At 41.1% G+C, this 26,871-nt stretch overlaps 2 protein-coding genes across 3 annotated transcripts in view; one reads left to right on the top strand and one right to left on the bottom strand.

Annotated features, from left to right (window-relative positions):
- TRPC1 (transient receptor potential cation channel subfamily C member 1) overlaps positions 1 to 26,871 on the top strand; it is a 228,262-nt gene that overhangs the window by 74,525 nt on the left and 126,866 nt on the right. The gene's annotated exons all lie outside the window — the stretch shown is intronic.
- Positions 3,466 to 26,871, bottom strand: part of PCOLCE2 (procollagen C-endopeptidase enhancer 2) — a 76,043-nt gene continuing 52,637 nt past the window's right edge. Inside the window, exons 4-9 of the mRNA XM_049867137.1 lie at positions 24,856 to 24,980; positions 18,968 to 19,104; positions 14,970 to 15,124; positions 9,245 to 9,328; positions 6,649 to 6,816; positions 3,466 to 4,003 (exon numbers count right to left, since the gene is read on the bottom strand). Coding sequence (XP_049723094.1) covers positions 3,873 to 4,003; positions 6,649 to 6,816; positions 9,245 to 9,328; positions 14,970 to 15,124; positions 18,968 to 19,104; positions 24,856 to 24,980 — 800 coding nt within the window. The 3' untranslated portion in view covers positions 3,466 to 3,872. The remainder of the gene's footprint in view (positions 4,004 to 6,648; positions 6,817 to 9,244; positions 9,329 to 14,969; positions 15,125 to 18,967; positions 19,105 to 24,855; positions 24,981 to 26,871) is intronic.

The following is a 26,871-nucleotide window of genomic DNA, read 5'->3' as shown; positions in this document are numbered from 1 at the left end:
TAAAGTGCTACTTAAGCAGTATTCCATACATATCTGTATGTAACATTTCTATTATAGTTCAGTTCTTAATATTTTCTATTACGGTTTCTTTTTGATAATGAGTTATTTAAAAGCACATTGTACAATTTTCCACATAAGGTTTTTTCTGTTATCTTTTTTGTTATTACTGGTTACTTTTATTGTTAGTATTGTTAGTTTCCAATTCTTCATTGTTGTTGGAGAACATGGTAATACTGCTTTGGAATTTTTTTGAGATTTGCTTCAGTGTGCAATCAGTGGGCAAGTTTTGAAATTGTTGCATACAAACTAGAAAATAATGTGTCTTTAGTTCTGTTCTATGCATATCCATTAGGTATATTCTGTCAATTGTGTGGTTCAAATCCTCAATATGTTTCCTGTTTTGCCTTTTAAATCTGTTGGTTACTGAGAGAGAGATGTTAAAATCTCCCACTATGATGGTGGACTGCCAAAAGAACGAACAAATCTGTCTTGGGAGAAGTGTGGCCAGAATGCTCCTTAGAGGCAAGGATGGCGAGACTGCGTCTTACATACTTTGGACATGTTGTCAGGAGGGATCAGTCCCTGGAGAAGGACATCATGCTTGGCAGAGTACAGGGTTAGTGGAAAAGAGGAAGACCCTTAACGAGGTGGATTGACACGGTGGCTGCAACAATGGGCTCAAGCATAGCAACATAGCTCAGGCATACCTTATATAGATGGTAAGGATGGCGCGGGATCGGGCAGTGTTTCGTCCTGTTGTGCATAGGGCCGCTGTGAGTCGGACCCGACTCGATGGCACCTGACAACAACAACGTGATGGTCGTACTGTTGTTAGTTGCTGTGGAATTGGCACGGTGACCTTGTCTGTAACATTGCCTGCGCCGTCTTCCTGATCGTTGGTATGTTTGAGTCCATTTTTGTGGCTGCTGTGTCAACCCGTCTCACTGAGGGTTTCTTTGACCCTCTGCTTTACCAATCATGAAGTCCTTTTCTAGCGATTGGTCTTTCCTAATGACATGTCCAAAGTAAGCAAGACAGAGCTTCATTCACAAAAGAGACTAGACTTACTGGTCTGACAGAGACTGGAAAAAATCTAGAGTATGGACCTCGGACACCCTTTTAGCGCAGTAATGAAATCACTCCCGAGGTTCACCCTGTCGAAGATTAGACAGGCTCATAAAACAAAATGAGACTAAAGGGGCACACCAGCGCAGAGGGAAGGACAAAAAGCAGAAGGAGAAAGGAAAGCTGGTAATGGGGAGCCAATGTCGAGAAGGGGAGAGTGTGGACGTGTCGTGGGGGTGGTAACCAGTGTCACAAAACAGTATGTGTACTGATTGTGTGATTGTTTAATGAAAAGCTAGTTTGTTCTGTAAACCTGCATCTAAAATATAATAATTAAAAAAAATTTTTTTTTTTAATTATAAAACTGAAAGAAAAAGACTTCAGGGGATATTTCTAGTTTAAGGTTTAAAGATTACTTCAAGGCAGTAGTTTCAGGGATTCATCCAGCCTTTATGGCTCTACAAAGTCTGGAGTTCATAAGAATTTGAAATTCTGTTCTGCGTTTTCTCCCTTTTGATGAGGATTCTTCTATAGTTGTTTTTGGGCCGATTTTGGGGTTTGTTCAGCTGTTAGGAGGGCTCTCCTTAGCTTCTTTTTCCCCTGTTCTCTCTGATAAACTAGGTAAACTGACTGGCCTATGGTTTAGCTTGTTGCTGTCACAAAACTACCGGCTCTTTAAAAAAAAAAAAATTTTTTTTTTTTTAATTCCTAAAAGAGAAGATATGGAACCCCCAGAAGTCATCTAATCTAATGCCCTCAGTTTATAAGTGAGGAAACTGAAGTTCAGTCAAAATAAATGATTTGATAAACAAGAAGGAATTAAAGAATAATTACTGGGCCAGAAAGAACAGCTTCACTGTTCAGCTTGATCATTGCTATGTTATGAATAATTGAATTAAGAGACGAACTGGTGTCATATATTATTAACCACTAATCACCTAAATATGGAATTCCTGCATGGCACAAACAGTCAAGCAGTGGGCTATTAACCAAAAGGTTGGCAGTTGGAGTCCACCCAGAGGCACTTCAGAAGAAAAACCTGGTGATCTGCTTCCAAAAGGTCAGTCATTGAAAACCCTATGGAACGCAGTTCTACTCTATAACACGTGGGGTCACTGTGAGTTGGGTTCAGCTGGACCATGACTCGTTTGGGTTTTTTAAGCACCTGAATAGTTTTAAGTGTTGGGTCAGGTGTGTCAGTGGTATGACATTTTTACCTTTCTATGACTCAAGTCCCCACTCAGAAACCTATGGAAGTCTTTCCACTGGTAATACAGATCAAAAAGGGTCGGCAGTTCAAATCCACCAGCCACTCCTTGGAAACCCTATGGGGCAGCTCTACTCTGTCCTGTAGGGTCGCTATGGGTCAGCATGGACTCAATGGCGCACAACAACAACAAAAACAACAAAAGGGCTTTGTAACAGTTGCCTGAGCAAGGCAGAGGCCTAGGGCCATAGAGAGGTGTGTCTGCAAGCACAGCTGAAAAGAGGCTGTCCTGATGGAAGAACTATATCCTGAGTGTTTCTGAGCCTGAATTGTAACCTGTTACTTTCCTACTAAACCCCATAATCATGAGTATGGTCTGTGAGTTCTGCGTGGCCATTGCAATGACTTATTGAACCCAGCAGAGTAGAGTGCCATGGGAGGAAGGGTTGGTGTCAGAATTGGTAAAGACGGCAGAGAGAGGAGGCAGGTCTGACCTCTGCCTTACAGGAGTCAGCCTTGGGCTATTGACCTTGATTCTCCTCCCCCTTGTGAAGTGAGAGGAGATCAGGTGCTGCCTCCACACTGTTCTTACAGAGTTAAGACTCCTAGGCTTGATTCTTGCCCTGCCTCTTAGGAGATGTGTGCCCTGGGCAAGTCACTAAATATACCTGAGCTTCAGTTTCAATTACAAAACAAAGATGGACCAGATCCCAGAGGGACCCCTTCTAGCTCAAGAGTTTCTAATTCTGCAGACTGAATTACAGTGTAATTACATTATTGGGCCCATTTAGTCCCTGAAATTCTTGGAATGCCAATTCTTTTAGCGAAGTGTAAACTGATACAAAGGCAACCTTATATGTAAATAAGAGGTGTATTTATATAATGGCACAAACCGTTAAATGCTTGACTAGTAACCAAAAGGGTGGCAGTTCAAACCCACCCAGAGATGCCTCGAAAGAGAGGCCTAGCAATCTGCTTCTGAGAGGTCACAGCCTTGAAAACCCTATGGTGTGCAGTTCTACTCCGTAACACATGGGGTCGCATCAGAAGTTGGAATTGACTTAAAGGTAACTGGTTTTTTTGTGTGTTTGTTTTATTCTTTTCACAGTGTTCCACTTTCTGTAAAAACACATCGAATGGCTACTGTATAATCATTTTATAATATTTTATTAAGCATTGATTTTTTTAAAAAAAAATGCGAGAAAGCAATGTAACACCTCAGAGTAAATGCTTAAAGATAAAACAAATATCATTATAAATATTGCACTTATAAAATTCTCTTCTTTTTACATCTTCACACAACTCATTTCCAAAAACCCTTTGACAAAAACAGAGATGTATAAATAAACTGCTTCCAAGCGGTCAGCGCAGCAGTAAGCCTGCAGGTCTTCCATCAGATTTCCGCTCCTCCTGGTGCAGGCACAGAACTTCCATCAGCGATCTCAGAGGTCTAGCACCTACATCATGTGAAGAGTAAGTCAGTCCGATCACTGGAATGCTTGTTATTTTGTTTTGTAAGTTTTTTTTTTTTTCCTACTGAGAGAAAATAGATCTTTCAAAGACAATGACAGACCGCAGCATAACTTTTCAGTGTTCCTTGTTAACACTGCTTGGTTTCTAAGGCATTCAGGAGCTTCTGACTCTTGGTCTTGAACGTCATGATAAAGCTGTCTGGCATGATTCTGCCTCGCCCATCTTCATCCACTTGGCCCATAATAATATAATTTAGACCTTAAAGAAAGAATAGAAAATTAAAATTTCTCTATATGCACTGGTTTGATGCACCTTAGACTATAACTTAAAAAAACTATAACTTACCTGGAGATAAATGTTCTGTAAAGGATATAATTGTACATTTGTTCTATCTAGACTAAAATCTGGTTTACGGCTCGAATGGGCCAAGAGAGAAATTCAACTAAGTAACATACTCCAGCTCTGCCATCACGAGGAAGTTGGACCGTGTGATACGTGAATTCCTGTCCCACTCTGCAGTGCTCTAGGTCTGCTGCGTTTACCCAGGGCCTTCGAAGGACAATGCCCTGTGTTAACGCAGAAGGCTCGCCTCCCTCCAGAGCCCCCGGCGCTCCCCCAGATGGCCTTAGTCCTATCAAGCTTCCGGGCTTCCACACATTTAGCAAGTAATCTCCACTCTTCTGTTGTTTGTTCTGAACTTTTCTCAACATCCCAAGCACTTTGTAAGCTTCTTGAGGACGCGGATGGGTCATAAACTTCTTTGCATTCTTGTAGTTCCGTGCAAAAAAATAAGTGTTAAAATGTATTTATATCTGTTACTATTTTTTTATACATCAGTGGATCTAGCTAGGTTAGACCTGGACTTGGGTGTGAGCTGTGGTGTGTTGGGTTCAACTCTGGAGATTTATATTACCTCCAAAAAATGTCATATTCTCTCATGCGTGTTATCACCTCATTAATGCTCCGCTTCCACCTGTGCGTTGTAAGAGAAATACGGGTTTCCTTTTTCTCTAGCATAATCCTGCCTCTGGGGTGCTCATTGTCATCATAGTGGTCTTGAGCCAATGAAAGCTTGGCTGGCCGGGCAGGTGGGTGCACCTCCGGGCTGGACAGCTAGCACCACTAGGAGACTTTATTTTCTCAGGGTGTGCATTATTTGCTCTTCCCAGGTGCTTTGTTCTTGTTTATTACCACTGAGTCGATTCTGATTCATGGCGACCTCACGTGTACAGAATAGAACTGCTCCATAGGGTTTTCAAGGCTGTGACCTTTCGGAAGCAGATCGGCAGGCGTGTCTTCTGAGGCATCTCTGGGTGGGTTCCAACCACCAACCTTTTGGCTGGTAGTCGAGTGCTTAACTGTTTGCGCCACCTGGGGACTCCTTAGCAGCTTTGGAAGGACCTATTTATCTCTTACAGAACCTCTCCTATTCCCTCCAAAGGGGGTCAACACGAGGCTGCTAGATCCCTCTGAATTTACAGGAAGGATTTCTTGAAATGGATATTCCGCATTTCTGTCTGCGTGTTTTATATGGTTTGGTTTGATTGTGGGAGAGGATGGTGACAAGACTGAGAAAAATGATGGGCTGAGATTGGATGGAGAGATCACGTCACACAGTGCTACTATGCATGACTACGCTTCCAAAGAAAAGATCTATCTACATACGCTGTTATGGGAAGATGTCTATGTGTATAGTATGTGGGCACAAAAGCTGCAATAGAGCACTATGGTATGAGCCCGTTCATGTAAGTTGAGCTCATGTACATGTGTGCACATGCCTTACATGGACAGGAACTTTCTGGAATGAACTTTTCACAGTACGTCTGGGGAAAAAGAAAGGGAATTTTCACTTTTTATTTTATACCCATTTCTGCTTATTTAACCTTTTTTAAAAACCATGGAACATACATTACTTTTTTAAGTTAAAAAAAAGTCCTGTCCCCTGGCCCTGTAGTCACTTTCCTTTTTCCATGATTTCTCTTAATAAACTCATGCACATCCATGGACTTGATGGTCCCATCTCTGCCAGTTATTCCCAAATCTTTAATTCTAGCCCAGATATGCCTCTCTCTAATGAACTTCAGCCCTGCATTTCCTGTTGCTTGCTGGATTTTCTTCTAAATATAGCATTGGCACCTTAAATGCAATTGTCTAAAATCTCTTTCCCCTGAACTGGTGTCTCTGTGTCTTTTTCCTATTGATCCATTTTCACATGCTTCTTGGACTCATTCATCCTAGTTCATTTATTATTTCCACTACCTCTTCTTCTTCCACAGGTTATCAAGAACTAAGATTAGAGGCCTAATCCTGCTGACACCCAAGGCCTTCCATCTATAGTAGAAATGGCCAATATATCAGCCCTGGCTTTACTTCGCTAGAGCTCTGGGAAGGAGCCCTAGTTGTGCAGTGGTTAAGCGCTTGGCTGGTAACCAAAAGGTTGGTGGTTTGAACCCAACAGTGGCTCCACAGGAGACAGATAATGGCAGTCTGCTTCTGTAAAGATTACAGTCTTGGAAACCTGTGGGGTAGTTCTACTCTGTCCTGTAGGGTTGCTATGAGTTGGAATCAACATCAGCACTGGGTTTTGGGTTTGGCAGAGCCCTGGTGGTGCAATGGTTAACCACTCAGCTGCTAACTGTAAGGTCAAGGTTGACGATTCAAACCCACCAGCCCCTCCGAGGGAGAAAATACCTGGCGATCAGCTCGTAAAGATTACAGCCTAGGAAACCCTATGGGGCAGGTCTGCTCTGTCATATAGGGTCGCTTTGAGTTGGAATTGACTCGATGGCACACAACAAGAGTAGCCCTGGCATGGAAAAGGTCCCTGACTTGCTCCACGACTTGTGCCTTCTCTGTCCCCAGGCTCTCCTAGGAAAGGGACTAAGGTTTTCTTCCTTACTTACCTCTTCTGAGGAGAGGGCACTGCTTGCAGACCACAATGACCTTGGCACTCATGTTCTTGCCTGCCTGCTGAATCGCCAGATTTCCCTCTTTATAGATGTTGATGATGGAGATCGTGGCATGCAGGCTCCCACCTCGAGTGATGGTTGTGATAACGGTGCCGGCCAACACTGCAGAAGAAAGCATTTTTTGATATAATGACAGTGAAGGTAAATGTAAGCAGAATTGAAAACAATTTTACATTCTTTTAAGTTTCAGGTATGAAAAATTTTTAAGTTAAAGAAAAGGCTCTGATAGAGCTCTCAAATTTGATCCTATATATTTGTCACTAAAATTTAGGTCAAACAAGGGGCTATGAAGCTGTAAGGTTACCTGGTTTTTAGGTGTTGGTAACTAAGAGAAGAACCTAAATACTACCACCTGCAGTCTATTGCTGAGATGAGGACGCTTCAGAGTGTTTACACATACATGTGGATCAATTACCAAGTAAGAGCCAAGCTCATGAGCCTCTAGCTGTGAACACTCAAAAAGACCTTTAATCTTTAGAAGCAAAAAAAAAAAAAAACCAGGGTAAAATGGTATTGATTGGGTATGATGAGGGTCTGAGCTACTGAAATCTAAGTCCTTGTGTCTAGGTGGGAAAGTGTCCCCCTGTCTGTGTCAAATCTGTCCCCCTCTCTATTTAGTGTCCCTCTGTCCTTGAACTTTGGATTCATCCTTCGGGTAGCCATTTCTCTCTGATTATCAGTAAATCTCTTTCTCAGAGTCTTTAACATTCTCTCTCCCTTATCTACTCTGTTAAGCTCATTTAACAAGTCAATGTATAAAATGGAGGTATAATTTAAAACATTTTCTTGCTTAAAAAAAAATTCTAGCAAAATTTAGTTGCTTTTCCTGAATTATACATGTAGAAATTGTTGATTTGGTGAAGAAGAAGAAAAAAAAAAACAAATTCCATTGCTTTCCATTATGTAACTCTCTCTTTTTTCAGTTGTGACACTCAGTAGAGAGAAGGGTCTTACCACTGAACCACAGAAGCAAAGATGCTGTGTTTCTCAAAGGAGTGCTTTCGGCATTTAGAGAAACAATTCCTGATGGTGCAGGACTGACTAGCTTTGCATTGAAAGAATTTTTACCAGATCTGTCCTTGCCCATAAAAGCCAATAGCATTCCCCAGTTATTGGGATGACCGAAACTTCCCCAGGGAAGCTTCACTAATCCGGGCTGAGAACCAGTGGGCACTAGCAATAGGCTGTAGTCCTTTTGCCTTATAAATGAGTCCCAACTCAATGGAACAAATGAAGTTTTGGACTTGGCCAACGTGACGACCTTCTTAAACATAGCAGGTAAAGCTCATAAAATCAGAATTCTGATCCTGACTGACATTGATTCCTGGTGATGGGTGCTCACTGAAAAATGTCATTTTGTAGCAGAGTGAAATGAGGTGGTTCCCAAGGGACAGAGGAGAGAGATTTCCTGAAGCAGATCCTACAGAAGACTGTAAACTGGATGTGGCAGCAGTGCCACCTGGCCCTATTTGTTTGCAATCTGTATACCAGTTATTTGCATTTCAGCATGCAAACTCCAGTAAGACCCGGGCCCCCGAGTCTTCAGTGTCTTCGTGCCTCCACTACGATATAGCTCATCTGGGGCTACAGACTTGCCACTTTAAGATACAGAAAAAGCAAGCAAACCCTCTTCTGGGGAGGCCCTGGGTTTTAAGTAACCTACTTAGGCTGTGGAAACCCTGGTGGCGTAATGGTTAGTGCTATGGTTGTTAACCAAGAGGTCGGCAGTTTGAATCTGCCAGGCACTCTGTGGAAAACTCTACAGGGCAGTTCTACTCTGTCCTATAGGGTTGCTGTGAGTCAGAATTGACTGGACGGCAGCGGGTTTGGTTTTTGGGGTTTTTTTGGTATTTAGGCTGTAGCAACTTTCCCTGATAAGACCTTTTTTTTTTTAAATATTCCTTTTAAGATGCTTTTGCTGTGAAGTGGTTTTCACAGAGGGTGCCATTTTTTCATTAGAAAAAGCACTTAGAAATTCTAAATCATTAAGTAATATCTCCTCAGGTTCTGATTTCTAAGGGTTTCCCAATAGACTTCAGATTTCCAAGCTTTAATTTAGTATCTTTGGAGGGACATCATGGAGAAAATATCTGAATTTCTTGGAGAGGCCAGCTTCTGAATGTAACCTGGATATGTTTCTAATTTACTTAAGTTGAGTTACAGATGTGTGAAAAAATATTCAGTTCATGGAAAAATATGTGAGGAAAAAAAAAGCACACAGGTTTTTTTTTCAGGAAAACTCAGCCAGACAAAATATACAGAGGAAGTTTCGTGTACCACAGGAGTCAAATTATTTAAGTTCATGTGAATAAAAAAAGTTTTTTTTCTGTATGCATACTTTTCTCAGGCATAAAATCTAATAATTTTAATGATACCAATCAAAACACCCTGGTGCATAAGAAAACATTTTCTTGGGTAAATAAACAGTGTTATTGACCTTCTACCATGAAATTCATGGCCATTCCTTTGAGATTAAGCGTGCAGTCTCAAGTTTGTGATGAAAGAGAGAAGGCTGGTTTTTATTTCTTACCAAAGTTACTTGAACAATAATTGCTCTCCAGAGTCCCAGTTCGTCTACACTTCTGTTGACACAGCGCCACAGTAGGTTTTAAACCTGAATTCAAAGAAGAAAGACAAAAGATTCAGGAAAATGAATTCACGTGTAATTAGTGCTTAAATCAGATTCTGTCCATTTCAAATTCCCATCCATTTCCCTGAGCCGTCTGTCATTGCCATGAAATCATTAAAGAGCACACACAAGAAATACTTCGTGCTGTCAACTACTGCTCTCAGTTCCTCAGGGCAACTTAGTCTCTTCTTGTGAATTTTAAACCAGAGATCAAAGATAATCTAAATTTAGCCCTGTTCTCTTCTTCCTTGATCCAGAACTAACACTATACTCAAAAAACAGATAGACGGTTCATATGTGTCCTGGTTAGAAAAACCCAGGATGAGAAATCTCCATTCAGAAAATATAAGGTGATTCTTCACTTTACAAAAGGAATTCTAAGAATAGGGTATTCCCCTGAGGACATTGGGAGCTTTCTTGGTGCCTTTAAAATATGATGCAGTTGACCAAATATGAGTAGCACAGGTTTTTAGAAATATAGCTCACCTGTAAAATATATTACATCCGTAATCTGATGCAACACTTCACTACATATTTATTTTAATCCTGGTACCGGCTGTAAGGAGCTTAAGAGCTGAGAAGTAGACAAACTTAAAAGCAAAACTAAATAGATTAACACCGTGGTTTTCAACTGGGGGGACTTTCTTTCCAGGTGGCATTTGGGCAATGTCTGAAGGCATTTTTGGTTGTCACAACCAGGGAGTGGGGGTGGGCGGGGAGAATGCTGCTGCCATCTAGTGGGGGGAGGCCAGGGATGCTGCTAAACATCTGACAATGCACAGGACAGTCCCCCACAACAAAGAAATATCCAGCTCAAAATGTTCCGAGGTTAAGAAACCATGGGTTAATGAAGTGAAATACTTAATCCTTGTTATCATCATTAAAGATGGAGCCCTTGTGGTGCCATAGTTAAGTGCTCAGCTGCTAACTGAAAGGTTGGTGGTTCAAAGCCACCCAGTGCCTCTGCAGGAAAAAGAACTGGTAATCTGCTCCCATGAAGATTCAAAAAGAAAAAAAAAAAAAACTAAAGCCATTGCTGTCAAGTTGATTCCAACTCATAGTGACTCTACAGGACACAGAAGAACTGCCCCATAGGTTTCTAAGGCTATAATCTTTACAGAAGCAGATTGCCATATCATCTTTCTAGAGAGTAGCTGGTGGAATTCGAACCACCTACCTTTTGGTTAGCAGCCAAGCGCTTAAGCTCTGCACTACCAGGGCTCTTTCTCATAAAGATTACAACCTAGAAAACCCTATGGGGCAGTTCTACTCTGTCAAATGGGATCACTATGAATAGAAAACCAACTCACTGCACCTAAGAACAACAACGATCATCATTAAAAATGTTTGCTAATTGTTCACTTATATGTGGCAATATGCTGGGAAGAACTAAACAAAACAACTAACAGAATTGCGTTTATTGCTTAAGAATTTGCAATTGCAATATTGTCCTTCTAATATGTTCAGCCAACTCCTCAGTGAATTTATATTTATTCTTAACTCATATCCCTAAAAAAAGAAAAACCAGTTGCGGCTGAGTGGAGTCCAACTTACGATGACCCCATTTGTGTCAGGGCAGAACTGTGCTCTGTAGGGTTTTCAGTGGCTGATTTTTTGGAAGTAGATCACCAGGCCTTTCTTCCCAGGCACCTCTAGGTGGACTCGAACCTCCAGCCTTTCAGTTAGCAGCAAATGCATCAACCATTTATACCACCCAGGGATTTCATTTGTACCTTTATTTACCTCCAGAAAGATCTGAGTGGTTTACAATATTAAAGCATACACAATTCAATGTTAAAATACATATATGAGCTTAAATGTGTATTTTTTTCAAACACAGCTCAGAAAACATTGAAAGGGACAGACACACTATTCATTGTTCCAGAAGTTGGGGACCTCACTTCGGCACTAAATTTGCCTAATTAGCTGAGCCAAAAGTAGTAGTGTTAGTGGTCCACCTTGTCTGCTGAAAAAGAATATATTTCATGTGGGCTGTTGGAGATCAGCTCCTTCTCAGCCTCAGAACTTCAGTCTGGAAGTTGGGTGGATGTCTCACATTGTTCCTTCTTTCCCTCTGGTAGATCTCCACTTTCTTACCTTTATGTCATCAGCTACACCAACCTACCCCTCCTCATCTTTTCATCACCTATCTACCACCCTGCACTCCCCAACTTGGCCACCTGGTTCGCAGCCTTCCACGTGTCCCTGCAGCCATCCCAGTGACTCCAGTCCCCTTGTGGATGGTCCCTCTCAGTCCGCCCCAGGGACTTTCAAAACTCTGTTGAATCAAAGATTATTGGTTCTACGCTCACATGTATTCATACTCAAGTCTTTCGTCACCGAACTCTCAAATTCAGACATTCTCCTCTCTAGTACAGTCTTCTTTCCTTCAAGCTTATTTATTTAATTGCTTTCATAACTACTTTTTTTTTCATATCTTTGGAGGGTCAATACATTGGCCTCTCACTTTTCAAATCCATCAGACCTGGCCTATCTTTATACATCCTTAGCTATTCCATGGTCCATTATTTCACTCATTTTCTTGACAAAGCTTAAACTCCCTATCCCCTCTGTTTTTTTGCAGCTCTTGACTGGTAAAATTCCAACCCTCCATGCATCTCCATTTTTTCTGTGCCTGCATCCAAACAGTTGAGCACACAACCGGACCCTCAGAAGTGACAGGCTATTTTGTGGGTCAACTCGCTCTCCAATTTTCCACAGGTACTTTCAAGTCTTTCTAATTTTCCTGACCTCCAGTCTTCCCACCTCCCTTCTCATTCTCAGCAGGAAACCTTGTCTGTTTTCTAGGAGGATAGAGAGCATAGCAGAAAACTTCAAGATCCCCTCCTCACCTCCAAAGCATCTTTACCAGTGCCTCTATTCCTTTCCTCCCTGACAGAGGAGGTTTCCCCCAGTCCTGTGAGATCAATCCTCCTGTGAGTCCTTGGGAGGCCAGCCCCTCTCACCTGTGTAGAAACTTTTCTCCATCACCTATTCCTTCTGTCTGCCATGTATTCACCTTCTTTGCTGGCTACTTCCCATTGGACTAACACATTCAAGACTCTCATAGCCTCTTTCCCTCCTTTAGGGCCAAATTGTGGAACAAGTTGCTAGCACTTTTTCTATCAATTTCTCCAGCCTGTTCTACTCACCCACAGCCCACTCCATCTGACTTCTGCCTGCACAACTCTGCTCACACAGCCCTTGCTAGGGCCTTCAGTAGCCTCTGTGTCACTAAATCAGATGGAAACATTTTGGTCCTTCCCTTATTTACAGTCTTGTCAACACTTCACCCTACCGACTGCAACCTTCTTAAAACATTCTCTTTCCTGGCCTCCATGATATCTGCTCCTGGTTTTCCTTCCTCCTCCTAGTCGCTCCTTCTCAGTCTCCCTTGTCAGCATATCCTCCTTAAGAAGATCGAGTTTCTCAAGGTTTAATCCTAGTCTGTCTCTTCCTTTTACCCCAGACCTCGCCCTAGGCAATCTCATTCTGATTCATCGTTTCAATTACCATCTGTACCCTGATGACTCTCACATTTATATCTCATTTATATTTTCAAATTTCTCTTCTGGCCTGGAAGGCCATGTATCAAAATGCCTGCACAACATCTCCACTTGAATGTCTTACCAAAAAAATACCCGTTGCCATCAAGTCAATTCCAACTCATAGGAGAGAGTAGAACTGCCTCATAGGGTTTCCAAGGAGCGGCTGGTAGATTCCACTGCTGACCTTTTGGTTGGCAGCCTATCTTTTAACCACTGCACCACAGACACCTCAAACCCAACAAGGTCACAGCTGAACTCATGAATCCGCTCCCAAACCCAGTTGTTTACCTCAGTGAATGGTAACACTCTCCCCCCAGTTGCATAAGTCAGGGACCTGGGATGCATTCTTGACACCAACCTGATCTCCCTAATCCAATCAATCACGAAGGCCTGTCAATATCTGCCGCTTATCTCTTGGCACAGTTCACCTAGAGAGCCACAAAAATCTGATCCACTCACCTACAATCCCTTCACCTCATAGTAGCCAGTCATCTTTGTAAAATGCAGACCTGATCCTGAACTTTGCTTAAACCCATCACCAGTTTCCCCCACACTGAGGATAAAAACCAAAATGCTTAGATCATAAGGGAAGAGGTAGCAGAGCCTGAAGATGCAGCTAGAATGAGAGGCCGGAAACAAAGTGCAAAGGGCCTTAGATACTACATGAAGGAGTCTGGGTTCCTCTGCTGTCCAGTATGGCAGCCAATACCCACATGAGGCCATTTCAAAATTAATTGAAGTTAAATAAGAATTCAGTTCCTCAATCTCACTAGCTACATTTCAAGTGGTCAATAGTGGCTACTGCTATTGGAAGACACAGCTCTAGACAATGAATTTAAATGGGAACATGACATGGTCTGGTCTGGGGCAGGGGGCATGCTGTGAAGAGGTAAGATAGAGGGGAAGTTAAAGATGACTCTGAAGAGTGTGGCAACTGGACCATGATGTGGACCATGTCTTGGAAAAGAGGTAGAGAAGCCGGTTTGAGGCAGTCAACAATGTGATAAAATGAGTTGAGCTTGATAGGCTTTCATTTAAACATCTAGAAATCACCAGTTTTCTAGGAGATAATTAAAAATCCATGTATGCAGTTTCAGAGAAAGTTTAGGACTGGAGGTAAAAGCTGGGGAACTATTAACAGCAAGAGTGCAGCCAGATAACTCGTTGGAAAGAACACGGACACCAGGATCTACTGAGATGAGCGAGAGAGAGGTAACAGGAAGCAGTACACTTTCAGGCCACAAGGTGGCACACTTGTGGAGTGCTCAGAGAAATCAGCCCTTCTAGAAGTGTCTGTACTCAGGACAGCCCTACCCAGGGTGCAGAAACAGTAAGTAGAAAAAAAAAAAGTAGAAACGCAGGGCTTATTTCGGCCTGCTTCATATCTTAACTTTAGGTCTTCCTTCCCACTTTTCAATCCTACCTGGATTTGGATTTTTAGATCTGAGACCTGAAGTCCCAGTAGGTGGAGCTGACAGGATGTGGACTAGATAGAGAGAGACCCACTCCTGTCTCTCCATGTCTTGTATCAAACACATACCCCAAACCAGAGCCTCCCAGCTGACTTCTTAATCACGGAGGCTGGCACTAGTTATTTCAAGGGATATCTCTATATGAAATATATTTTTCTTTGATTTACTCCAAATTGAAAACATAATACATTTTATATGACACATTCTGGAGAGAAGGAAAAAAAGACAAAATCAAACATTGGCAGATGTGAAAACAGGCAAGTGTCAAGATCCTAGAACTATAACCTAAAATATAGTTCTGGGATCTTGTAATAAAAATAAAATCGGGGATTCTCTAAGTGCCAGAAAAGGACGCTTAGGCTGTGCCTGCCATAGATTTCTTACTAATTTTTAAGTGGTCATCATTTTCCTCAGTGACATTTAAAAATACTGGCTTACAAATATTCTTCCACCCATACTTTTTTGTCATCAATGAATCATATTATTCTCTTACATCATTTTTCACGTAAGAGAATTTTTCAAGTATTTTCCTCCTTTTATTTTTCCTACCTCAAAGTAATTGGTCTCCCAAACTTTGTGTAAAAACTTCAAAACAGAAAAACTTACCTGCAGTTATGGCGGGTGTGGTGGTAATGGGTGGCACTGTAGTTGTGGGCAGTTTTTTTGGCCTGAATTTGTAGTGACCAATAAATCCATCTGCTGTTAAACTTAAGTCTGATAAAAACTGAATGAGAAGTTCATTGCTCTCTGATACAATTGGCCTAAAAGCAGAAAAACATATATATACATACATATGAAATATGAAGTCTCTGAAATGTGATGTTTTCTTGCTTTCCATTCATTTTCTGACACTAGATTATCATTTGTTTAAACTTAAAAGCTAAAATACTTTAAAGGGTGAAAGTCTCAGTCTGCTAAATATAATGCCGGAAGCTAATATTTACTGAGTCTTTTCTCTGCTAGGCACCGTACTTGATGCGAATTGTCACATTCCCCCTTCACAACAAGCCTATTTATCATTCCCTTTTTATGGAATAGGCAACTGAAGTTCAGAAAGTTTCAGCAATTTGCCTAAGGCCCCACAGTTAGTATGTGGGAGAGTCATGATTTGAATCCAAGACAGGGAGACTGTGGTAGACATGGTGACCAGTGTAAACACTGAAGCCGTGGCTGGTTCTCCACAATCACCTCGGAGTTTGGCCTGACTTGGGAACACCACAACTTCTTTGAACTAACACTCTGGATCCAAGTTGAACACATTTCTACACCCTGTGAAGACAGAGCCACAGGGGTCATCTCTGTTGGCCACCCAGGGATGAAAAAGTCAAGCCAGGTATAAAAGGACTTCCGTTTCATTTTTAATGGGTGCTCTTACGAATGCCTGAAATGGAAACATTTCTGTTTACAATCTCAGCAGCAAAATTCTGTGAAGCAGAGAAAGGTGATTACTCTGAACAGTCATGGACAACATCATTGATTAAGAACTAATTTTAAAGCAGTTTTAGGGGTTTGCCAGTTAGTTGGCCTTAAAGATTTAGCAGGAATAATAACTGAAGCTCAAAAGCTCTCTTAAATCTTAAAACAAAACAAAAAAAACAAACGCATTGCCATTGAGTTGATCTCGACTCATAGTGACCCTATAGGGTTTCCAAGGAGCAGCTGGTAGATTTGAACTGCAGCCAAGCTCTAAACCACTGTGCCACCAGGGTTCCTCTTAAATCTTAGGGGTAACTATATTACATAAAACAGTATTTTCATTTAAGCTTTCACTGTTATTATTTAAACAACAGTAAAAGAAATGTCAGATTGGTTAATTCTATTTAAAAACTAGCTCAGGAGTGGAAAAAAATTAAGTTTTTAAATTGGATCAGTTGCTTGTTTGACTAAACTCCCTTTTTCAGGTAGTTGCCCCATGTAGACATCATTCCAGACAAACCAATTCTTAGGCATCATGGACACCTAACAATGAGTCAACTCATTCTCCCTGTCTATCAGCCAGTTTAGGAGCCCTGGTGGCGCCGTGGTTAAAGAGCTTGGCTGCTAACCAAAAGGTCAGTGGTTTGAACCTACCAGCCACTCCGCAGGAGAAAGATATGACAGCCTGCTTCTGCCTTGGAAACTCTATGAGGCAATTCTACTCTGTCCAATAGGGTCGCTGAGAGTCAGAATTGACTCGACGGCAGTGGATTTGGTTTTTTTTTATCAGCCACTTTAAGAGTCTTGGGTGGTGCAATCAGAATGTTGGAAAAAAGGCCTGGCAATCTGCCTCTGAAAATTAACAGCCTTGCAAACCCTATGGAGCAGTTGTACTCTGCACACATGGGGTTGCCACGAGTTGGAATCGACTTGGCGGCAACTAACAACAACATCAGCTACTTTAAGTCGGTGGAGAGGTGGGTAGATCTGTATTTGACCCAACCAGAAAGAAACCGTAGAGTTTTTCTTCTGTCCCGAATAATAACCTGAGCAAAGAGTAAGCTTCATGATCAACATGTATAGTTCTAGTTACACAGTGGCCAAGGTCATTTAAATAAAGCATCTGAAAATCAAATGCCCTTAACAGAAATATTCTATCTTGCTTTTGAAAAACTCATTCCATCAAATAAGTAAGAACAGTAAACTAAACACAATTCTCATCTAAAATCACAAATAAAACATGTTAATCTTGTTTAAATGATAAAATTAGAGAATGCACTCATTATAGGCAGTTGAAGAAAACCTGAAGACCCAAAAAGGTCAGCCTTCTAGGCATGATGCTATAATTACAGTGATCATTCACTGCCTTTTCTATGAACTGATTTTAGGGGCATTATATCTGAAATCGAATTTTCTCAAGGAAGAGTATGTTAGTAACAAAGAAATGTTTTTGTTATGCTGCTACTGAGTTTTAGTATAAATGTGACAGAATCCCAGTGCCATAAATGTACTGAGGACCATGTGTCGCATCTGCAAATTAATGTCACAAGTCACTAAAAAGGCAAGAGGAAGTCTCACTTAGCTCCACTCTTCACTGGCAAATCCCAGGAACGGATGGAAGATGCTGTTTCCTGTCTTCTCCTTGAGCTGTCTCTGGTTTGTCACTCTGCAGTCCTTCCCTCTCCTTTGGTCACTACAGCCGATCAACCACCACATCCTACCAGTTTTGCCTCCTGAATATTTGGTGCATCTACACCCCCCATTTCTTCCCTACCATCTTGCCCTACTTTAGATCCTCCTGGACTCTTACCTGGACCATTGCTACAGCTTCCTAACTAGCCTCCTTGCTCATGTTATCTAGCGTAGGAGTTTTAGAGCCACTGGTCATGTCAACCCTCTGCCTATGTGCACTTCAAGGGCTCCCATCTCTGCAGGACATGCAGCTCAACCTTTCTGCCCCAACTCCCCCTAGGCCCCACCTCGAGGCTTAGGCTCCAGAAGTAGCATATATCACCTTTCTCTATATTTATTAGGAGTCCCTGTGTGGTACAAATGGTTAACACACTTGGCTGCTACAGTCCACCCAGAGGTGCCCTGGAATAAAGACCTGGTGATCTACTTCTGAAAAATCAGCCACTGAAAACCCTATGGAGCAGTTCTGCTCTATACACATGGGGTCACCGTGAGTCAGAGTCCATTCAACAGCAACGACCGGGATATCTTTATTACGAAGTTCCCTCTACTTGGAATGAGTTTGTCCTCCTTTCCACCTCCGATTAACTTCTGTTATAGCAGCACTAGATGACTAAGACAGTTACATTCTTCACAATGTGTGGACAATCTCATTATTTCCGTTCTGGTTGTTTCATTTCCATTAATCTAGTTTCCCTGCCCCCCTTACATTTCCTCTTTGTTTTAAAGTAATTGTTGACCATTTGGCCCATTTGCATTTATTTTGATTACAGATGTATCTAAGTCTATTTCTGCCATTTATTTTGTGCTTTCTATCTGTCCTGCCTTTTTTACGTTGCCCTTTTTCTCCTCTCTTGCTTTCTTCTGGATTGAATTCTTTTTTTCTCATTTCAAGTTTCCCCTCCACTCTTTTGGAAGTTAAAGACTCTATTTCTGTCTTTCTTAGTGGTTCCCCTGAATTTAACAGTCACCTAATAAATATAAATAAGGTAAAACTGCAAAATACTTTGCTGTAACTGGAATGTGCCTATGGAAAATTGGGAATTCACATAAAATCAATTGATGCATAAATGCTATCTTTAAACAAAAGAGTAGAAAAGGGTATTTAAGATGGCATAGGGTGATAAATAGCAACTTTGAAGGCAAACTGTAGTAATTTCAATGGCCACTCTTACTAGTGTTGTATATGAAAGTATGAAATATCTTACACCAAAAGACAGTCATGTATTGCATCAAAAGACAGCAGAGAGGAGTTGAGTAACTGCCTGAGATCAGACAGCTAGTTAAGTGGCAGAGTTCTTAGCTCCCTAAATGGTTGCTAAAGAAATGCACTATGTCTTTAAGGCCCACTCAGCAACAATTTGGGCAACAAAGTGAGAAGAAGGCACAGGTGCTACTTGAAAACACTATGGAGGACGGTTCTACTCTGAAATACACAGGGTTGCCATGAGCCAGAATCAACTCGGTGGTAATGGGCTTGGTTTTGGTTTACTTACGCAGGTGGGCTATCGCCACAATATCTTCCAATTCTTTTAGCATCGTTGATTTCTCCACCATTAAACACAGCCACAAAATCATAACGGCAGTAGTTATCTCGCTCAACATCAAACTTCTCAAACATTAATTCTATAAGCTTTAGAGAAAGCACAGCATTAGAAGTATCCAAATAGCATTGCTGATTAATCTTCAATGGAATCTTCCTCTCCCTAGTTTTGTAACGCACCATAATTTCCCTGTGTAAAAAAATGTATGCATTCTCTGAGGTCTTAAAAGCTAGCGAGTGGCCCTCTAAGATGCACCAATTTGTCCCAACCCACCTGGAGCAAAGAATAAAGAATACCGAGGGCACGAAGAAAATATTAGCCCAAGAGACAAAAGGGGCCACATAAGCCAGAGACTCCATCAGCCTGATACTAAAAGAACTAGATGGTGCCTGGCTACCACCAGTGACGCCCTGACAGAGAACACAACAGAGAGTCCCTGGTAGAGCAGAAGAAAAGTGTAGAACTCAAATTCACATAAAAAAGACCAGACTTAATGGTCTCACTGAGACTGGGGGAATCCCAGAAGACATAGCCCCTGGATTCTCTGTTAACCTGGAACTAAAACCATTCCCGAAGCCAACTCTTCAGGCAAAGAATACGCTAGACTATAAGACATAAAATGATACTCGTGAAGAGTGTGCTGCTTAGTTCAAGCAGATATATGAGACTAAATGGGCAGCTCCTGTCTGGAGGCGAGATGAGAAGGCAGGAGGGACAGTAGCTGGTAGAATGGACACGGAAAGTACAGGGTGGAGTGGAGGATTGTGCGGTCACATTACAAGGAGAGCAACTAGGGTCACATAACAATGTGTGTATAAATTTTTGTACGAGAAACTAACTTGAGCTGTAAACTTTCACCTAACGCACAACAAAAAGTATTCATTCTGTTTAAATGATTTTTTTTCTTGTTGCGTACTTCTTATTTAGTTAACAAAATTGTGGTACTCTTTTTCTTTAATCTTTCCAAAAGATTATCTCAACCCTAGATCAACCCTAGTTAGGATCTCAAACTTAGAAGCTCTGTTCTTTTATAGCTACAGAAGTATGGGAGCATTATATAACCCTTGCGACCTACACAAGACTGTAATTGGGAGTGTGCTAGAGAGAGAAGGGGGCTTGTATACCAACTTCACTCTTTTCTAGAGGAAAACTAATAGAAAAAAAAATTATCTAAGATATATGTATTGTGGTTGGATAAAGTTGCTCTCCTTTCAAGGGAAGAACATTCCCTTTACATTTAAAGAACTCAAATATTTTAGGGCCAGAGGTTCAATGACGTGGGAGTTGACTGTGATGTCTTCTTGAAGTATGTTTGAAAAGTTTGCATACTGAGCAAGTCCACTTGGTGATGTGACTGATTTTTGAAGAGGTTGAATAGAAGCACTGGTACCCAAAGCCAGTGCTAGGACTCTCTTTTTTTTTTTTTAATTGTGATTTTGGTGAAAGTTTACATAGCAAATTAGTTTCTCATTGTACAGTTAATACACAAATTGTTTTGTGACATTGGTTGCCAACCTCACGATGTGTCAACACTCCCCCTTTCTCCACCCCAGGTTCCCTCTTTCCATTCGTCCAGTTTTCCTGTCCCTTCCGGCCTTGTCTTCTTTGCTTTCAGGCTCTTCTGCCCATTAGTCTCATATACATGATTGAACTCTGAAGCACGTCCCTGACGTGTGTTATTGTTGGCCCTATAGACCTGTCCAAGGGTGAACCTCAGGAGTGACTTCAATACTGAGTTAAAAGGGTGTCTGGGGGCCATATTTTCAGGGTCAATGTTAGGATTCTAAAGTATTTTCTTGCATTGGTACAAGTAATAGTGTCCTAAATTATTGAAGTTAATTGGAAGTTTTGATTTAATAGACAATCATTCCTCTTACAAGCAAAAAAATTTTTTAATGTCTCTTAAAAAAAAAAAAAAGCAAAAAATTTTTTTAATGTCTCTTAAGTCTCTTTTAATTTACAGGTTCTTTCTCCATCTCTCTCTTTTTTAGATTTTATTGTGGTGAGACATACATGAAACAAAAAGTTTGCCACTTTGACCATTTAACAGTTCAGTAACAGTTATGTTCACCGTCTTATGCTACCATCATCACTATCCATTACCTCAAACAGAAACTCAGTAGTTCTTCAGCAGTAACCCCCATTCCGTCCTCCCCACAGTCCCTGGTAACCACTAATAAACTTCCATCTCCATGCATTTGCCTATTCTGTATATTTCCTATAAGCGAGATCAGACAATATCTGTCCTTTTGTGTCTGACTTATTTCATTCAGCATAATGTTTCCAAGATTCAGTCACGTCGTAGCATGTATCAGAATTTCATTTCTCTGTATGGCTGAATCTCATTCCATTGTATGGCTATACCACGTTTTGTTTATCCATTCATCTGATGATGGACACTTGGGTTGACAAGCAGATTTTCCAAGAGCATCTCCAATGTGTGAATCAAGGAAAATCCCACTGGGTTCATATATACCCACAGTGCCTGGACAGTTGGTATCCACTTTTGCTGGGTGCTGCTTCAGGGAAGCAAATGGGTGCTACTGCCATGACAGTCACATGATTATGCGCTAAAGAAGGCTCTTACCCAGTAATCTGGGTAAAGATGACAATAACCACGGCATCACAGAGGGACATATCTTAGTCACCCAGCGCTGCTGTAATAGAAACACCACAAGTGGACGGGTTTAACAAAGAGAGATTTATTCTCTCACAGTCTAGTAGGCTAGAAGTCCAAATCCAGGGCCTCAGGTCCAGGGGAAGGCTTTCTCTGTCGGCTCTGGAGAAAGGTCCTGGTCATCAGTCTTTGCCTGGATTGGGCACTGCACCACACAGGGAGGATGCACTTGCACCCAGCACTGCTTTCTTGGTGGTATGAGGTCCCCCCAGTCTCTGCTGGCTTCCCTCTCCATTTTCTCTCTCAAGAGGTAAAAGGTGGTGCAGGCCGTACCCCCGGGGAACTCTCTTTACATTGGATCAGGGATGTGACCTGGGTAAGGGTGTTACGTCCCACCCTAATCCTCTTTATCATAATCTAATTTTACCATAGGCAGACATCAGGATTTGTAACAGACAGGAAAATCACAATATGGAGGACAGCCACACAATACTGGGAACCAAGGCCTAACCAAGTTGATACATATTTTGGGGGGACACAATTCAATCCATGACAGACATAAAGATAAGTTTTGGCTTTGAACATAACTGCTACTGATCCACATATTTGGCAACCTTTTAAAAAAAGTCAGCACCCGTGATGGGTGGAATAATGGTGGATTCATACTTTATACTGTTTTAAATTTTATTAAAATATTTCCACTTTGGATTCAGTGACTTCTCACCAGTTACTAATAAAATGCTTTCCAGGTTATTTAAAAGCTGGCTGAACTTTCTCTACTTAGAAATCAGTTACATAACAACTTTTGACGAGAAGATTTTTTTTTTAAAAAAGTAAATAAATGAGAGGATGAAGGAGAAATCTATGATAAAAAAATGAAGGCAAGTCTGTAATAGAAAAAGTCCCCACAGACCTGCATAGACATTATTTAGGATTCAATTTTCCCATTATACTTTCCTCCTTTGGGCATAGATTCCAGTGATTCAGACATTACAACAATGATTAAAAACTCAATTGGCTGAAGCCAAAAATCATTAATAAAATAAAACCCAAATTTAAATTGAAATAATCAAAGGGAAGAACAATGGAAAAGAGATGCTGAATTGTAATTTGCAAGTATAATTAAATTGGAATTATTTAGTCTAGTATGTTTACAAAGGAGCCTTGGTGACACAGTGTTTAAGCGCTCGGCTGCTAACCGAAAGGTTGGCAGTTGGAACCCACCAGCTGTTCCACGGGAGAACTGACCTGGTGATCTACTCCCATAAAGATTACAGCCTAGAAACCCTAGGGGGCAGTTCTGCTCTATCCTATAGGGTCGCTGTGAGTCAGAATCGGCTCAAAACCACCTAACAACAACGATATATTTACAAGTGTCACTGAGAGAAAAATGATTCATACAATCTCAAAGAATTACATAATTGTTTAATGTTTGAGAAATGTCATTTTTTTAAACATCACAAACGATAAAATGTTCAATAGACTTATACAGAATCTTTCATTGTTAAATAAATGACCATATTTCTCTTCTCAAAAATAAAACTGAGTTTTTGGATTATGATCCATGGGTGAGTGTGCACGCACTGACACGCATGGTCCATTTGCCTGAATAATTTTCCATTAAAAAATTAATACATGGCAAATACTATAGGAAAGATCAAATTAGAACAGGTTTTTTAACTATCATAATGTCCATATTAGAGGATTTAGATTAAAAGTGAATAGTGTTTGTGGGGATAATAATTTTTTAAGTCATTTTAAAAAGGTCACCAAGTAGGCTTCATCTGCTCCTATGCCAAATGCTATCCAAGTTAATAGCTAAAAGGGGTCCCCAGAAAGGGCAGACATTCATATAACCACAAACTAATACACACTGGAAGATGAGACCTTCTTCATTGCTTGTTTTAGAGCAACGAATAAATGTTTTGTGGGGGAATCTGCACAACTTTTATTATAAACAACTAAAAAACCCCAAAGCAGACCAGCTTTCACATCAGACACCTTGTCTTTGAAGAGATGGTGTGGTTTACATAGGCTATGCTGAAGAGACGGCTTCGGACTAGTTTTGATTTGGTAACTAGTATGACTATTATCAGGACAAGGTGAGTTTGCTGTATGTACATGTACACGGACTTGGGGATTTTCACCTTCCCCCAGTTACTCACTGCTGCTTATAACACCAGGTGCTACCTTCTGCAGGGTTAAACCATCTCACGTGAGATTTGCTTACCATTTATATATTTTTTAAAACCTGCTTTGCATATTGTAGTTAAATAATAAGATATTAAATTCATGACTTTGCAAGTCAGATTGTGCAAAGGGCAGCTTTAATCTGGGTCTCCCATGAAGAAATATCTGTGTCTAGCAGGCCCTTCCTCTCACTGCACCCTTAGCTCCCAGACAACCCCAAAACCCGAGGCTCTTGAAAGCTAGACCCCTCACACTGACTGGGCGGTTCACACATGCATGCTATTAGGGATTCTCCCCACAAGAAGATGTGTTGTAAATCCTAACCCCTATACTTATGGAGGAAACCCTGGTGGCATCGTGGTAACCAAAAGGTCGGCAGTTTGAATCCACCAGGTGCTCCTTGGAAACCCTATGGGGCAGTTCTCCTCTGTCCTACAGGGTCCCTATGAGTTGGAATCAACTGGACGGCAACGGGTTTTTTATACTTGTAGATGTAATCCTGTTCGGGAATAGGGTTTTCTTTTTTATATTCATGAGACCATGTCAGTGTAGGATGTGTTTAAGCCAATCACTTCTGAGATATGAAAAGAGAAGATCGGGCACAGAAACGAGGAAGCACAAATGGAGAAAGAGCGATGCCTTATGGATCTCACCATGGAACCAAAAGAGAGAAGCTGAAAGACACAAAGATTTGGACAGGGAGGACATACCCCTAGAGCAGGCACCCTGAATTCAGACTCCTAGCTAAAAGACTGGCAGTTTGAACCCACTCAGTGATGCCTTGGAAAACAGGCCTGGCGATCTGCTTCCAAAAGGTCACAGCCTTGAAAACACTATGGAGCAGTTCTGCACTGCACACATGGGGTCGCCGTGAGTCAGAATTGTTCGACAGCAACTAACAACAACAACGAGCCTCCTAAACTATGAGAAAATAAAATTCTGTTGGTTAAACCCACTTCCTTGTGGTATTTCTGTTATTGCAGCACCAAGAAACTAAGACACACGCGCTCTTCACAGTTTTGGGGAATCTCACCTGATTCTCTGGGGCTACAATGTGCCACACACAGGCCACCCCTGCAGGGTAGTCACGATCTGGCCAGTTGGGGGTTTTAAAAGAGCCAGAAGGTCCTTCCAGGCGTCCTCCACAATATCGATCCCCTGAAATTATTAAATATGAAAAAAAAAAAACATAGGTTATAGAATAAAACCACATGCAGGTTAGGAATTTGGGATATTGGGTGACCAAAAAAAAAAAAACCCTCCTGCCATGGAGTCGACTCTGACTCATAGCGACCCCATATGACAGAGTAGAACTGCCCCACAGAGTTTCCAAGGAGCACCTGGTGGATTCAAACTGCCAACCTTTTGGTTAGCAGCCATAGCACTTAACCACTACACCACCAGGGTTTCCACTGGGTGACAGTATACTAAATATAAGGACCCCTGGTGGCACAGTGGTTAAGTGCTCGGTTGCTAACCAAAAGGTCAGCAGTTTGAACCCGCCAGCCACTCAAAGGGAGAAAGATGTGGCAGTCTGCTTTTGTAAAGATTACAGCCTTGGAAACTCTATGAGGAAGTTCTACTCTGCCATATAAGGTAACTGTGAGTCAGAATTGACTTTGTGGCAGTGGGGTTATACTAAATAAAGGTGCTGGCAGAAGGTCTTAAATTTTCTCTTAAAAAAATTGGTTAAGTAGTCTACATACACACACAACAATGAACAAATGAACTATTTCTATGTTCTTATTTACCTGACAAATCACATCAGCACAACACAGTAAAAGAGTAGAGTCAGGGCCATAGCTTGCTTTCTTTCTTTTTTGACAGATAAAGACAAAACATTTGGGCATGCACACTCAGAAAGCATGTAGGCTCAAGAAATTACATATATTTTAAGAACCCTCAAGGTAGGGGTATTTATTAATGGTAAAAATTCATGAACATAGACAGGGTTTGAATTAGTTGGTGTAGACAACACTCATTACTAGAAAACTTAATATGCCATAAATCTTTAATAATTTTTAAGAACGATTTCTGTCTATAAAAACAACACATACTTATAAATTTTCAGTACTACAGAAAAACATTGGGAAACTAGAAAATTACCACAAGCCCTACCACCTAAGGCTAACCATGACTAATATTTGACAAATATCATTTCAGACATCTGCATGCATATATACTGAGGTAGAAATAATTTTAGAAAGTTTTTTTGAATTCACAGTTCTAAATTTAACTTTACTTGAGTTTAACAAAAATACTGAAGTTGAAACAAAAGGAATTACTATATTTTAACTAAGTATTTCTTTAGCACAGAAGACAAGGGCTTGTGGGTACAGTATGCCTCCAGTTCCTGCATGTGTACAACCATTTTTCTGTAGCCTTAAGATGTGAGGAAACCCTGGTGGCGTAGTGGTTAAGACTTATGGCTGCTAACCAAAAGGTCAGCAGTTCAAATCCACCAGGTACTCCTTGGAAACTCTGTGGGGCAGTTCTACTCTGTCCAATAGGGTCACTATGAGTTGGAATCAACTTGACGGCAACGGGTTTTTGTTTTTTTTTTTTTTTAAATATGTGAAGGACACCATAGCTGGATATAAAATCCCTGGTTCACACTTTTTTCCCTTGAGTTTCTTGAAAATATTGTTCCCAAATTGTTTTGTGTGTTGCTTTTGAAATGTTTGATACCAGCCTAAGTGCCTTACCCTTGTAGGTTATTTGTTCTTTTTGCCTGTTGTTGTGTGCAACTGATAGTGACCCTATAAGCCTGAGTAGAACTGCCCCATAGGATTTTTTAGGCTGTAATCTTTATGGGAGCAGATTGCCAAGTCTTTTCTCCCAAGGAGTTGCCGACCTTTTGGTTAGCCGTCAAGCACTTTAATATTGTACCACCAGGGGCTCCTCCTTTTTGCCTAGAGACCCTGAATAGTTTTTTTTTTTTCCTTTAACTTTTAAATCTAATAGTTTTACTAGGATATGTCTTAGAATTGATTGTTGCAGGTCAATTTTTCCAGGTACTTGGTGGCTGCTTTCAATATGTAAATTCATT

This window comes from Elephas maximus, chromosome 23 (assembly GCF_024166365.1).
Source record: "Elephas maximus indicus isolate mEleMax1 chromosome 23, mEleMax1 primary haplotype, whole genome shotgun sequence".
In the NCBI taxonomy this organism is placed as follows: domain Eukaryota; kingdom Metazoa; phylum Chordata; class Mammalia; order Proboscidea; family Elephantidae; genus Elephas; species Elephas maximus.
Note: the sequence above shows the minus strand (reverse complement) of the source record. Positions and strands in the feature narration are given on the sequence as shown.